The sequence below is a fragment of the Actinia tenebrosa genome, unplaced genomic scaffold, assembly GCF_029948245.1.
Source record: "Actinia tenebrosa isolate PJP-AT-01 unplaced genomic scaffold, QUT_ActTen_1.0 PGA_scaffold5__44_contigs__length_20552954, whole genome shotgun sequence".
Classification (NCBI taxonomy): domain Eukaryota; kingdom Metazoa; phylum Cnidaria; class Anthozoa; order Actiniaria; family Actiniidae; genus Actinia; species Actinia tenebrosa.
This window is the reverse complement of record NW_028292582.1, coordinates 5,547,928-5,560,691: the sequence shown is the minus strand read 5'-3', so window position 1 is coordinate 5,560,691 and position 12,764 is coordinate 5,547,928. Positions and strand designations below refer to the sequence as shown.

General features: G+C 35.8%; 1 protein-coding gene across 10 annotated transcripts in view; it reads right to left on the bottom strand.

The window, feature by feature from the left end:
* The window catches only part of LOC116294588 (gamma-aminobutyric acid type B receptor subunit 2), a 31,966-nt gene that overhangs the window by 1,531 nt on the left and 17,671 nt on the right, over positions 1-12,764 (bottom strand). For 9 of the 10 annotated variants that reach the window (XM_089037367.1, XM_089037365.1, XM_089037364.1 and 6 more), the window contains 14 exons: positions 10,837-11,007; positions 10,037-10,144; positions 9,035-9,094; positions 8,079-8,270; positions 7,174-7,407; positions 6,388-6,451; positions 6,038-6,121; positions 5,453-5,603; positions 4,152-4,272; positions 2,663-2,770; positions 2,174-2,296; positions 1,259-1,448; positions 929-1,083; positions 143-307 (listed from right to left, as the gene is read on the bottom strand). In XM_089037367.1, coding sequence (XP_088893493.1) covers positions 143-307; positions 929-1,083; positions 1,259-1,448; positions 2,174-2,296; positions 2,663-2,770; positions 4,152-4,272; positions 5,453-5,603; positions 6,038-6,121; positions 6,388-6,451; positions 7,174-7,407; positions 8,079-8,270; positions 9,035-9,094; positions 10,037-10,144; positions 10,837-11,007 — 1,926 coding nt within the window. The remainder of the gene's footprint in view (positions 1-142; positions 308-928; positions 1,084-1,258; positions 1,449-2,173; positions 2,297-2,662; positions 2,771-4,151; positions 4,273-5,452; positions 5,604-6,037; positions 6,122-6,387; positions 6,452-7,173; positions 7,408-8,078; positions 8,271-9,034; positions 9,095-10,036; positions 10,145-10,836; positions 11,008-12,764) is intronic. The other variant, XM_089037373.1, reaches the window with a different exon arrangement.

Here is a 12,764-nt window from a genome sequence, read left to right as displayed (position 1 = left end):
TGTCCGCCTGCCTGTCTGTCTGTCTATTTGTCTGTCTGTGTAAATGTTTGTTTGTTTGTTTGCCTGTCCGTCTCTTTGTTTGGTTTTTTTTCCTTCTCTCTTTTTTTCCATTCTCAATTTGCGCATAGATAAGTGTGCATACCTGTTTTACAGCGTTGCTTCCTAGGATGCGTGGGCTTTTCTTAACAAGATCTTGAACATGACAATCACAGGTACAATTAGCTCGTTTGCTCTCCATGCGTGACGCGAAAGATATGCCATTATCCGAGAATATCTCATCAGCGGTTGACTTGAGAAGCTTTCTTACCTTGTTTCATATACAAAAATACATGCCTTCGTGATAAAGATATCTTTATGATGTCTTAACACTAACTATAAATGCTAACTAATTAATTAATTAACAAAATAAATATGATATCTTTAAATCGAACATTATTTTACTGGTCTCATCAATGTAGAAACGCGACATAATCATCCAATGAATGGGGCAAGTCCGTAAAGGTCATTCTCCACTCAACAATGAAAGCACTCGCAGCAAGCTACTTAGACATGTTGACAATTTCAATAAACATTTTCACGTTATCTACACTCCGGTCCGCCATCTTGCTTAGTACTGGTTTATCACGTGATCAGATCTACACAAATGCGATATATTGACTAAAATTAAAGTGTATATCAAGGAAACATATATTGTCAAAATCACTGATTTGTGAACAGTGTTGTAGTATGGTTGCAGTACTTTTGTATGTGGTCTTCTCTTTTCAGAGATATAAACATTAAAATTATCATAATGCAAATGAGATACAAATAACGAATTGGGCATGTAAACTAAGACAACGTCTGTCGTTTCGACCCTCTTCTAAAAATGCCTCTGATGAGGAAATGTACGCTTCCAACTAAAAACAAAACTTCATTGCATAAAATATACCTTTGGTACGAAAACCAAGCAAAGGGTCAAAGTTGTGCAGGACATGATGCAGAAGGTGGTGATGATAAAGGACACCTCGTACATATCATCGTTAAGAAGCTGAATGATTGGTACTCCAACAATACACACTATGACTACATTATAGACAGCCATACCTAAGGAATAACAACAAAAATGCCAGCTTTTGAAGAAAAAGAAGCGATAAAATTTTTTTCTACGAAACGTTACTGGTAATCAAGCTTTTGTTTTTTTAGGAATCCTTTCAGCTTTTTACAAATATGAAAAAATTGCTGACTGACTGACTGAACCTTTTATATATATTTTACTTACCTATATGCTGGGAGTCATTTAATGCGCTGATCTTTATCTTCCTTGTCTCCCAAGCCAAAAACAAGCCAAATAAAAGCAACAAAGCTTTAGAGCCATACACGACCACCAGCCATAGAAGCACATTTGTCGTACGACAGTAAGCTATTTTTTGTCTGTAGATAACAGCAGAATTGCTTGGCTTGGTATCCTGCTAAAAGATAAGGTTAAGTTCAATAAATTGTGATGGTTTAATAAACAATGATGGTTTGAATGGTAATATGTTGCCGTGTCTGTTAACGGTTTTATAGACCATTTGCATGTGACGTCAGATACAGCTCAATTTGGAAAACAAAACTGAAGAAATTTTAACAATATGAAAATTGGAAACCTATACCTATTTCCTCCAAATTGAGCTGCATTCCGACGTATTGACCATTATGATGGTGTAAAAATCATACATGATCCATAATGATCCATGATCTTTCTCATTTTTTTGTTGTTGTCATTTTTTAAACAATAATATTTATTGAGTATTGGGCGTTAATGCTTGATTAATCATTATTTACAGCTATGATTATTGAATATGCTCTTCTAAAGTGCCTGTTTTACGATAAATTTTATCTGAATTTCAGAGGAAATAACTTCGTACTTCACCTAGATTTTTTTGTACTTGTTTTATGGGGATATTTGTTTATTGTTGAAAACCAAGACGCTTCTTAATGATTTTTAAATATACCTCTTTAGCTTAGGCGTGATGTTTTTTCCGTGTCAGCCAGTAGAGTATCATTTCTTTGCTTAAAGGTCTCAAATAATCTTATAATCAAGGAAATGACATATGCATGGTCTGAAATGAGAAATCATTACGCCCAAGCTAAAGAGGTCTATTAAATAGTATTGCTTCAGTAGTATTCTTCTTCAATTATTCTGGCTGCTCACCTTTAGATCAAACCATCTGTAATCTTTTTGTAATGGATTGATGATCAGCCAAGTGGTCAAGATAACGATGTCAATTATTAGAAATATAACCACCAAGCCAACTAAATGAATGTCCTGGATAACCTGTTGATGAAATTGATCAGCTTTTCAATATATCGAGGTTTGAAGGCACACAAGAGGTTGATAATAATCGCAACAGGCGTAGGTAAACAATCAATTCTCTTTAATACAAATGAGTGTGTATTATTGTGGAAAAGGTGCATTTTTAACAGCTAGTTCCCGCCCTAAGATACCAACTATGGAGATACATAGTACGCTTAGTACGCAGACCACCTGGCATGGAACCATTCTGTGCGCCCATGCATCCTGATCAATTCATACAACTAAACCAAAAGTTGAGGTGTCAACACAGAGTGTGAAATTTCACGGGACGTTTTTCTTTCATTTTCTACGTAAAAAGTCAACTGATTTCAGTCAATGAATACAAACCCTTCTTTTGTTGCGTATTTTTCTTGTAATTCTATGAACTCTCCATGTTTTGATAAACATTGCTCCAAAAGCCAGTGTAAAACTGATATTCAGTGTAACCAGCCTGACCTAAGGAAAACAACCGGTTGTAACTTATTAGAATCACATACAAATCATTAAAAAACAGGACCGCCGCTAAAACTAGCTAAGTGGAACTGCCCTTGAATCAGGAGTATGTTTCTCTTAAACTCTCTCTACGCAACACGTTCAACAAAACCCCCTAATACTATATATCGTTTTAAAGGTCATATGATAAAGATTTCGAAAATAATATTATTCCAAAGTGATTTTCTAATTTGAAACAATGCCGAGCCTTAAACACAAAACGGGCACGATCCGTAGAGGTGAATTAATGGAAATAGCGTTAGTTTGTATTGCCAAAAGAATCTGCATACAACCTTTTGTAGTTTATCTTTTGCTTATTCACATGGTGAAATTCTTTTTGCTATACGCGCTAAATCCATGTCCATTAATTCACCTCTACTGAACGTGCCCGATTTGTGTTCAAGGCTCCGGCATTGTTTCAAATTAAAAATCAGCTTTCAAATACTATCATTTTCTAAATCTTTATTATATGACATTTAAAACGACATATATTTTTATGGGGTTTTGTTTAAACAGTTGTGAAGAGAGAGTCTTAAACGAAACATACCCCTGAAGGTCTCCAGTAACCTTAATGGTTTTTTTTTTTTGTCCCGCGGAACTGTGAACTCGAGTGGACTAACGTGTTTGAGGTCAGTACCGTTTCTCACAACAAATTTGATCGAGCAGTAAAGTGATGATGGCTCAAAGAAATATGAGTAGGATGAAAAAGTGAAAAACAAACAAACAAACATCGGGATATTGCAGGATTTGAACCTGCGACCGTTGAAATCCCAATCCCCAACCATTCTTTTCTTACTATTTTGGAAAGGAATTGCTTGCTATTAATCCCTAAAAAACCTAATGACTGTGTTTTAGATATTGTAAACCGCGTGGTATTCGCCTTTGAATGAGATGCCTTGAATTAGTTTCATCCTCTTTAAAGTATTACTAGTAAATTAGCAAATTGGAAAACAGTAATAATGTCTATTTAGAGGGTTTACTCATTACAGTGCGAATCGAAAAACCGTGGACGCCTACAAATATTTCTAACTAAATTTTAAACTTTCTAACCACAAGATAACGGAAAGATAACAATAACGCTTCTAATTGGTTAAGAAACATTCTTGCCTATGGTTTTTCGATTAACACTGTAAAGAAATAATATAAAGCGCACGCACATGTCTCTGTACTGTGTCACGCTGGGAGCTGTAGAGCAAGAGAGAAGCAAGTTTAGGAACACGAGGCGTATAAAATATTTTTGAACGATTTTTGCGCAAGCGTGTCTCTGTCCTTTCATACAACAGCTAATTTCAGCGCGCGCATTATATCTTAAATATTCTATCAGTAATAGAGGAACTGAACATACCTGACATACTAGACTTGTTAAGTGTTCTCCGTCAACAGCAAATAATATGACCGATAAATATGCGACAATGCAACCTGCTATGATCAGGTTGTTGATGTTTGGGCTGGACATTTTAATGAACCTACGACAAATAGTAACAATGTTTAAGCAGGAGGCTCACATCACCAAGGTGTTTTTCAGAGAGGTCCTTTTAAATACAAATACAGTACAGAAAAACAACTGACTAAATGTCTGTATGCTCTAAATGCATATGCAAATTAGTCAAAACTTCTTCATGCTATTGTAAAAATATGTAAATTTGGCTTTCAAACATGCCTCAAAAATTGAGCTCCACAAAATGCCAAAACTTAACTTAAGTGTTTATACTAGAAACTTACTCTTTTATATTGTGTTTGTTATACAATATCTTGGTCTAACAAGAGTATACTCGCGATTTTTTTTGGTATAATTGGAGAAAACAAACATTTATTTTTTCACTCAAACCTTCTAACTTCTTAGACAACTTGCTGAAATTCACGCACACACAAACGTTTTTCTTTAGTGTCCAGAACACCTTCTTATAATTACGATAGTTATCGTAAGGATGGCCCCAGTTTTTGTTTCCCTATTGAGTGTTTACTATCCCAACTTGGAATTGACGAACTTTTCAATAATGCGACTATTCAGGAGTTGATTCTTTTTAGAGGAAACGAAACTTGTTTAATTCTATCAAATGCCTCAAGAAAAATTACAATTCAATTTGTGAGTAAGCCTTGACCTGCCTTTGATCAGCCCAGAGGTTATGTCAGGGTCTGAACTTTACATGAATTAGCCATGTCCTGACTTACTTAAGTCAAGTAACCCAGAGGTGCAGTTGTCGCAGGATTGATAGCATTTGAAGTTTTATAAATCAATAAATGATTATTTAAAGCTCAATTGATCCTGAATATGACCATGCGTAATAAGTAAATTACGAGCCTTAGATGAAACGACTGAAGAAGAGTGCCATACAAGCCTTTCACAACTTCAAGTCGCGTAAAAAATGAGCCAGCTCAACTAGAAACTGTGGACAGCTGTTTCGGCCTGTATTGGGCCTCGTCAGCACAGTGTATCTAGTGAGCTGGCAATCCCACGAAAAAGTAGTACTAGATAGATGTGGCAGTGCTTATTACGCATGTTCTTATTTGATATCCGAGCCCATCCCACACGGCGCACTGCCACATCTATCTTGATCCTGAATATGTGTTAATTTCGAAGTTAAACGGGGGTCACTAAAATGTCATTAAATAATTATAAACTTACAAATTAAAATAAGCACTTACCTTTTTTGGCGATAAGCAATATTACAATAGAGAAACACTAGTGACAAAATAACTCCACCAACTGCAATGCAGCAAATTACAATAAAACCAACAACAGGAAAACCGATTAATCGCGGAACAACTATTAATCGGTCCGATGGCGGAAAGCCACCTAAAAGTAAGAAAGAATAAAAATGATAATACAGTGAAGTCACTAAACTCGTGAAATCAGTACATATTACACTAAAAAGAATATACTGTTCAATTCGCACAGTCATTTTACCACGAAGAGTGAATGGGTGAGTGATGTACTTTTTATTATTATTATATTGAAGAGATGACTTTCGGTAACTTCGAAGTCTTCGCTTTGAGTTTTATTTATTTTTTATTTTTTGTGCATGCATGTGAAAGGCCAGTAAATTATGCTATTTGGGTCGCGAAATTAAAAATGTTACCGTTCGCTTAAAATAAAAATCTGATGAACCTTTTTCTATTTTTTCATGAAAAAATCACCGAGATCTATCTTCTGGCAAAGTTTGAGAATTTTTTCATTTTGCACACCTCTGGTCGATACTGATTTACAGACCCCCTCTGTTAACGACGTACCTTTCCAAATAAAGTCCATCCCAGCATCCAAGGTAAAATTGTTGGTTAAGACGTTATGTGTTCCTATCACACGCAAAATCCCATCTGTAAATGACACCGGAAAAAAGCTTTAGTGGTACGTATTTGCTATTATTATATGGCAAGGTAGTTTCACGCGCTATTATTGGTCAATTTGCGGTCCATAACTTACGGTACGGACCGAAAAATGAAATGGTTCACTGAGTGTACGTACTTATGATCTTGTAAAACATTCAAATCTATATAAGAGCTGTATATGATACTAGAAAAAAAGCTTTAATGGTACGTATTTGCTAATGCAAAAAGTCAATCAGAGGGAAATGATTCTTTACCTTGGATTTGAGATACTTCAAAATGTCCATATCTGTCTCCGTTTCCTTGCAGTTGCACCGTTCCCTATTGACGTTAACATTAATGATTAAAGCTTTGAATGGAAACACATTATCTAGGGTTTTGACTGATCAAACATTGATATCAATCTATTTACAAGAAAGACAAGAAGTTGTACATTAGAACAAACTTGTAAGAAGGATTCTTTTCTTCAGGACCGGCGTCTCTCAAATCAAAAATTTAGAACGATCTTATTTTTAAAATCTAATAAAAGACAGACTAGTATAAATAATTTGTCACATTTTCCTTCCGTTACACCAATATGCTGAGCTCAAGGTGTTATTTCAAAATAAATTAATGATTAATTCTGGAAAAAATGTACATGCCCGTCATGATGATGGATGGCTGGACATCAGTAAGATGGTGGGTCGACGATTTACAAAAACGTATAGATATTAACTATTCTCTAATAAAGTATTATATAACATTTGCTTTTTTAAGGTTAATGTTTGTTCAAATAACATTTTAATGGATTGTGTTTGTTCAAATAGTGGATATTCCTGATACGACAAAAACACAGGGAGCCCGCGGAGTTACAACGAAATAAAAAGCATCGTAACTCAAATGCGAAGCATATTACTAAACTGATATTTTCCAAGTAGGCTTAAAATTTCATTTCCGAAAACATATTTAGGAATTGAATTTCTAGATGTAGTATTACCGAATTTAGCCTAGTGATCATGCATGATGGCATACCATCCAAGAATTAGCAAATGATTTTCTCTTACCGTAACGCCTCGAAATCCAGTTTGTATAAGATTTTTTTTTATCATCAAGGCCATCGACCTGTCCTTGTAATAGAACTGACTCAAATTTCTGCCTGGTCTCAGCTCGTTTTCAGTTTTGTTGAGGGCAAGAGCCATAAGCCATGCAGCATCAAATGCGAAGGTTCCATATTCCGACACAATACTATTCCTTTCCTTTGCGTATAATTCGTATCGGTCTTGAAACTGCTTTGGGGTCTGATGAGAAATCGTGACAAAAAGTCATACCTTAAGAGAAACTAGAGCTAAATGCAATTGTAAACGAACTTCTGCTTTAAGTAAGCGGATCCCAGAGGTGTTTAACTTCTGTTTTTATAGAAACCCCCATTTGTGAAACTACTTTCTAGTTTACGCTCAGTTAAATAAAATTGTTTAAAACTAGTGTTTGTCCTTAAAATGCAGGAAATATGAATTAAATAGAGTTTTTGGAAACCACCACTAAACATCCATTGATAACTTATTGATTGAATGCCGCTCTTCGGCTGAACCGCCGGTTTTTCTTACTAAACTCCCTCCCCCAAATGCTGCAAAGTGCTATCAGATTCAATCTTAACTGTTTAAGATGCTTTCTTAACCTACAGTGTCCGCCCTTTTTAGCGTTAGTTGATATAAAGAACCGACGACATTGGGCGATTAGCATTCTGGGCGCAAGATTTCCCCAAGTGACGGGGACATAATGAGTCAGTACTGACCAGCAGCAAGGCTTATACTTCTACCAAAACAAAAATAATTTGCATGCAGAATAAACTAGAATCGGTCGAAACAGTATGAAAATAAGCACAACCAACAAACACTTTAATTTTTATCTTGTTATAAAAGCCCCTGAAATACTTTGTGAAATCCTATACAGACTAGAATAACTTACTTACCAGACCCGAAATGCCTTTTTTTGTTGATCTGCTAATATTCATGTTATTAATTGTGATCACGTGGTTAGCAGCTTCACTAATCTCTTCTTGTGTACAATTTGTCTTTTTGTAAGTCCGCTGCCACCATCCGTGTTTATCTGGCGTGTCAATCAGCCATGCGTACTGTCTTCCATACATTTTAAGTTTGAAAATCTTTATAACGAAAATAAAAAATAATCAAATTATTTATTTTGTAGTGTACTGATCTCTGTAGGGTACCCTCATCTCTGCCGTTGTGTAACCTTTGAGCGTAATGTTATCCCATATCAGACCACGTGTCATTCTATTGCAAATAAGATATTTTGTTTGAGTTGTATCCATATTCATGTGCCTTCTCATGTGCAACTGTGAAAAAATAATAGTACTCAAGAGAATGGCATGTGGTCTGAAATGAGAAAATATAACGCCCAAGATCAAGAGATTCGTTGCAATACGCTTTCATAATAAAAGCTGATATAAGAAAAACTAAAACCAGTTGGCTCTATAAACTACTACTGTCTCCACATCAAGAATTCTCTAACTTTACTTGTTTCGTTCCACTGAAATATCTAATAAATTTTAAAATGGCCTTTAAATTGTTCCACTTTTCCACGTTCCACTTCTTGAATATAAATGACTTTACCTTTTTAGAACGAGAGAGTTAAAGTATGTTAAGATAGCTGTGACTGAATAATGAGTTTGTGCCAAAAGTAACACTCTTGCTTTAATTGAGGGATTATTTGTTTAGATTTTAGATATGATTAGACTATCTAAATTTTCTACCATTTTACCGACATACCACGCCCTATAGTTTATAGTTTTGTAGTCTTATAATTTATGCTACATATTTTAAACCAATAGTTCCTCGTTGTGTCGAACCCCTAATGAAACACTGAACTCGTTATTAATATATTACTTACTGAACTATTCTTACTTACTTCACACATCACGGAGGTGGTCAATTGAAGGAGACCAAATATTATCCTTGAATCGATATCCTGTTAAAATTCAAATAATTAACAAAGATAAACATATGAATATGCTCAATAAATAAAATAGAATTTCTATAAAGGAAAACTTTTTAATTGAAGATACTTCACAGTTTGGTTTATTGAACACGACAACATTTACACTACATACGTGGCAGGATGATGAGATCTACAAAAAGACCTTACAATAAACCCTTTCACGGTTTCCGACGCCATATTGTTTGGGGGGCAAAATTACTAAAGAGCGTAGTGGAAAGATATACGTTTTTCGTTATATTTCCTTTCTGAGGTAAATTTTCGAGGCAAGATTTTTTTTACGGTCAAATTGAACCAGTATGATCGAGCCTCCGTCTCTCTATGCACCAGTGTTATGCTGGCTCCATCGGCTCAAAAGCAGCACAAAAAATATATAACAGAGGATTCTCCATCTACAGAAAAATTTAACTTGTTCGCTATTGGGCTAAGTCAAGCGTAAAGTATCTTCAATGTAATGAATACCGCAAGCGAGTCTAAAATCTACTTAATAAAAGCACGTAGAAATTATATAAACTACATTCAAATTAACAGTGGTTGCAAAGAGTGGCTGTTATTCCACATTATTTTACAATTTAAATTTAAAAGTTGATCTTTCTTTCTTTCTTTCTTTCTTTCTTTCTTTCTTTTTTTTTTTTTTTACGGAGAGATTTAAAACTGGAGAACCTGGAGAAAAACAACCGAAGAACAGGGGATAAACTACAGACAACTCTACTCACACACGACGACGATTCCGTGAATTGAAATTTAATAGCCTTGGTGAGAGGCGAGCACTCTTACGGCTACAATACCTGTACTTCCCAAACATTTTTTTTACCTCGTCATTACATGCAGCCATTGCTGATGGCATTTATTAACATGGGATGGCACTATGCAGTTTCTAATTGTTTTTCAGACTCTCTATATCTTGACTCTTACTTTAATGTGTTGCATCTGTGTATGAGCATCAAATGTATCGGAGAAGCTTCCAAAGCTACTGACCGTGATGTTGTTTGCATCGCACTTTTTTCTGAGATCCGAAGCTGTCTTTTGTAAAAGAAAAAAATAAATACAAACCCTGCATACATATTATGCATTAATTAATCCCCCATCCATCTAATCCATCCATCCATCCATCCATCCATCCATCCATCCATCCATCCATCCATCCATCCATTCATCCACCCACACACCCATCCACCCATCCACCCATCCATCCATCCATCCATCCATCCATCCATCCACCCACCCACCCACCCACCCACCCATCCATGCATCCATGCATCCATGCATCCATGCATCCATGCATCCATGCATCCGTGCATCCATCTCATTTAAATTATCATATTTGTTCTTGAATTCATTCATTCTTTCGTTCGTACGTACAAATGTTTTCGTTCCCTCATTCGTTCTTTGTTTGTTCTTCGTTCGTTCGTTCGTTCGTTCGTTCGTTCGTACAAGTTAATCAGGTCTTAAATTAGGATGCTTCTACATGGGAGGCTTTTGCTTTTTACTTTTTGATTTTCAGACGAGACTATGTTTACTTGGTGACTTGAAGAATAATTCTTTTATATGGGTCTTTTCTACCAGCCACATGTCCCCTGACAAATACATCCTGGGACTAAAGCGTCCATTATTACACCTCTTACTCAACTTCTACGACTGTTTTTAATTAGACATTTCCTGATAAACTCCCAGAATCACTGAAGACTGTTTTCAAATTAAGATAAATAGTTTACCTGGAATTGGATCTCTCGAGAATAATATAATATCGAAACTCTTGTCCAACCAAACTTGTGCGCTAAGGCAATAAATGCTGTACTCATGGCCGATGCTGAAGGAATGGTTCTTAAGAAATAGGGGTATTTTTTAGAGTCTGAAAGTTCACCAGATGCCGCTGCTGCAGAAACCTGAAAAAAAGAAAATTTGAAACTATAAATATACATGCACTTCGCCTTCTTTTCATTTATTAACATTTTTCTAAAGTGTGTACAATGTCCTCCTTAGCTCTTGTGCTGTTGGACGTCATATCGGTTAAATCTAATGAAACATATGGGGAAAACCCAATCTCGTACCCAGAGCCCACGTTTCTCATGGTCAGCACCAAGAAACGAGAGGCTCTGGTTGTAACCGATTTTCAATTGGCTTCCGGTCCGTGAATTTCGGATCGGAAGTTTCAACTGCGCATGCCTTAATCACAGGTAAGCTGATGTTTGGGTTACCTTTAATCTTCAGGAATCCAAATCGTTTCGAACAAACGGTAATCAATTTTTGACCTTTTTAGCTTGGATATAGTGCCTTCTTATCTAGTTTATTTAGTAAATTTTTCCTCCGGGTACTAATTGCTTGTGCTATTTTGTGAGTTTTTAAGGTTTTTTTGAGTTCAAATCATCCCGACAAATGCAAGAGCGATCGGCCGCCAACTCGACTCGCACTAATCCTCGTGAAAATTTGCTTAAATTTCAGTCTCCTTCTCATCTACTTCGGATATGCGAAAGATTGATTATCGTACCACATTCTAGCCAATTTTGAGTTCGATCCAAGCCATTTTGTGCTTGAAAAATCCACTTATTTCCTGATATTTTGGAGTCTGTTAGCCATTTTATTTCCGGAACGACTCTTTCTATTGTTTTCCCCCGGACCAATAGGAATGATCAAAAAATCGGTTACAACCAGAGCCTCTCGTTTCTCGGTACTGACCAAGAGGAACGTGGGCTCTGGGTACGAGATTGAGGAAAATCAAAACAAGTATAATCCGAGCAAGTCTTACACGTGCCTTGATGGAGAGATAATCTAAATAGCATCTAGCATCCTTAAGAGCAGATTTCCAATAATTGCGCACTTGATTAATTTTTTTTTTTTTTTTTTTTTTTTTTTTTTTGGCGTAGCAAGGGTCAAATCTATGTGTGAATACCACTCAATTCTAAATATCATCTGACCGCTTTCAATAAATTGCTAAAATCATTATTTTATACCCAATCAAGTCTCAAACATCTCTTCTATCGATTTATAAACATATAGTTTTCATATCTTTTTCATATTCTGTATGCGTTAGTTGTTTTTGGACCGGTAATGATGAAAAGGTAAATTATACACCGTGAAAAGATGAAAAAACTTACTGACGTTTCGGACGCTAGTCCTTCGTCAATGATTCAATGATTCAATGATTGTCGCAAGACCAAAGAAATGCGGCTTATTCACCTATTGGGCACTCTTAGTCCCAACGGGATTAATGAACGCTTTATTTTCAACTAACCTTTTCTTTTGTCTTTTGATTGTTTGTTTTTGTTTCCTTGCCTACCTTGCTCTCATTGGTTTCTTTTGTCTTATTCTATCATATATACACTCCTTTCTACCACTTCTTTCTCTTTTACTCCGACGAAGGACTAGCGTCCGAAACGTCAGTAAGTTTTTTCATCTTTTCACGGTGTATAATTTACCTTTTCATCATTACTGTTTCATTAGAAACACCGACGCAGCTCACACTAGTTTTTAGCTAGTTATATCTTTTTATTACTATATACTGCGACCATTTTTATTCTATTTCAGATGCCGAACATCATCAAGGAACTCCGCAAGGAAATGGTAAGTTTTTTGTTTTTCTTTCGGTGATCGGTATTATCGGCAGGTAAACGGTGTTGCTATGGGTACTAAGATGGGCCCTAGT